Raw genomic sequence first — 1,873 nt, 5'->3', positions numbered from 1 at the left:
TGCCACCTAGCCGTAATACTTAGTGAACTAACCATTACATTTATCTTTTTTTTCCTTTAAATAATGAAGTTGAGGATTCGTACTTCGCAGTGAAGGGTTTAATTATCACTCGTGCCTTGACTTTAGCCACCATTCAGATAACCTCCTTCTAGTTAAGTCTACCCGCTTAAAGTCTATTTTGCCCTCGCTGTCCCTAAATCCCAGTGCTTTGAAAAACTCTGCACCATCATCCTGAACTATAGGGTGAAGCCCTTTACAGAACATTATCAAGTGTTCGGCAGTTTCTTCTTCCTCTCCACACGCACTGCATACTGTGTCGACCCCTTCGTATTTGGCCCGATAGCAACAGTGGTCTAGCAGCGCCACCCCAAACTTGCGGCGGCAGGCAGCAAAACGCTCCAATGCGAAGGCCGTAAGGGGAGCGCCGGAGAAGGAGTCGAGACCGGCCGTGGCACTGCTCAGCTTACGCCGGCAGGAACAGCAGCAGCTGGTCCAGCGGGCTCGCAGGGTGGCGCAAGGCAATGGAGCCCTGGACTGGGGGCCCCACCCAAAGAAGACTCGGTGTGCATTTGTTATTAATAAATGTTTATTCTCTCTCTCTCTCTCTCTCTACGAATATAGGGACAAATGCACGAAATATGGTCTTTCTCGGTTGTACCTAAACGACACGACGCAAACGTCCCCAGATTTCTTGCGCATGTGCAAAACAAGGGCTACTCGGGCTACTCTTTAGTAAGCAACATTGTGCACCAATTTTTTGCTTGCAACATTGTGGGCATTGCCTAGGTTTGAAGTGCCATCGTACGCGCTACCGCAATAATGGCCGGTTTGGGTAGTCCTGATGCGCTCTCCGTTCAGCAAGAGGACCTGCTGGTGGCTAGAGTTGGACCGCACTTCGTTGGGCTATTTTACAATGCTCTTGAAAACCAGCGAGGCCTGATGAGAAACTTTTTTGCTGACACCGCGAAGCTGGTGTGGAATGGCAACACATGCTACACCAAGGAAGATATCGGCAAGTTCTATGATTCACTACCGGCTTGCCGTATAGACGTAATATGTGCCGACGGAGAAGCCTTTTTGCATCAAGGCCAGAGAGCTTTAGGCCTCGTTGTTGGTGGCCTAATAAAGTTTTTAGACGATGGCTGGGTGCAGTTCAAGGAAGTCTTTGTACTGACGGCTGAAAACAATGGTTGGAAGGTGGCTGAGGACACGTTTTGTCTTCAAGGCCCCGTACCGCAGCGTGACTGAGCAGACTTTGCGTGTTGTTCACTGTCTTGTGTGTTGACCACTTTTGTTTTTCTGTTGCGTGTACGAATGTATGCATGCATATTTATTTTATGTTCCTCTGAAACATTAAATGACATGTTCTTGACGTTAGAAATCACGACTTTGTTCCATCTTGAAATGTCAAGTAAGCCAGGAAAAGCTGCTCCTAAGCAAATTTATAGTGCTGAATCAGCTGTATTTGATAAATTACAAAATGTTGAATATTATATTAGCAGCGCATAGCGCATTTTAGTTTCGCATAAAATTATAATACCGGCATCTTTCGAGTAATCCAGCTTACGGACTATAGCTTTTAAAAGTTTATGTATCCGAGAGAATTGATCACTATAAAGATAATTTTTTTCACTGCATGATGTGATGCCACTTACATCGGTGAGACGCGTGACGACACTGGCCCGGGAGGAAGACTGGGGCCCAAGAAAATTTGTAGAATCATGGTTTACCCATCGTAATCTGCATGCAATATAGTAACTGGTCCCCTGCCTGTTTACGGTAACATATAAGATGCATTCTATTATCGTAGATCATTTGTGTACTGACGATGCCATTTGCATATGTGGAAAAACGTCTATATTTCATTTCAGGA

The 1,873-nt window shown here is 45.6% G+C and overlaps 1 protein-coding gene across 1 annotated transcript; it reads left to right on the top strand.

The window, feature by feature from the left end:
* The first annotated feature begins 819 nt into the window (after positions 1-819).
* LOC119176872 (NTF2-related export protein) lies at positions 820-1,248 on the top strand. Its single transcript, XM_037428215.2, has one exon. It carries the CDS (start codon positions 820-822, stop codon positions 1,246-1,248), a length of 429 nt encoding a protein of 142 aa, XP_037284112.2.
* The last annotated feature ends 625 nt before the right edge of the window (positions 1,249-1,873 follow it).

This window comes from Rhipicephalus microplus, chromosome X, assembly GCF_043290135.1.
Source record: "Rhipicephalus microplus isolate Deutch F79 chromosome X, USDA_Rmic, whole genome shotgun sequence".
Taxonomy (NCBI): domain Eukaryota; kingdom Metazoa; phylum Arthropoda; class Arachnida; order Ixodida; family Ixodidae; genus Rhipicephalus; species Rhipicephalus microplus.
Note: the sequence above shows the minus strand (reverse complement) of the source record. Positions and strands in the feature narration are given on the sequence as shown.

Bases quoted from the DNA above. Each gene is read 5' to 3' on its own strand.
- LOC119176872 (XM_037428215.2), top strand. From the start codon at position 820: ATGGCCGGTTTGGGTAGTCCTGATGCGCTCTCCGTTCAGCAAGAGGAC.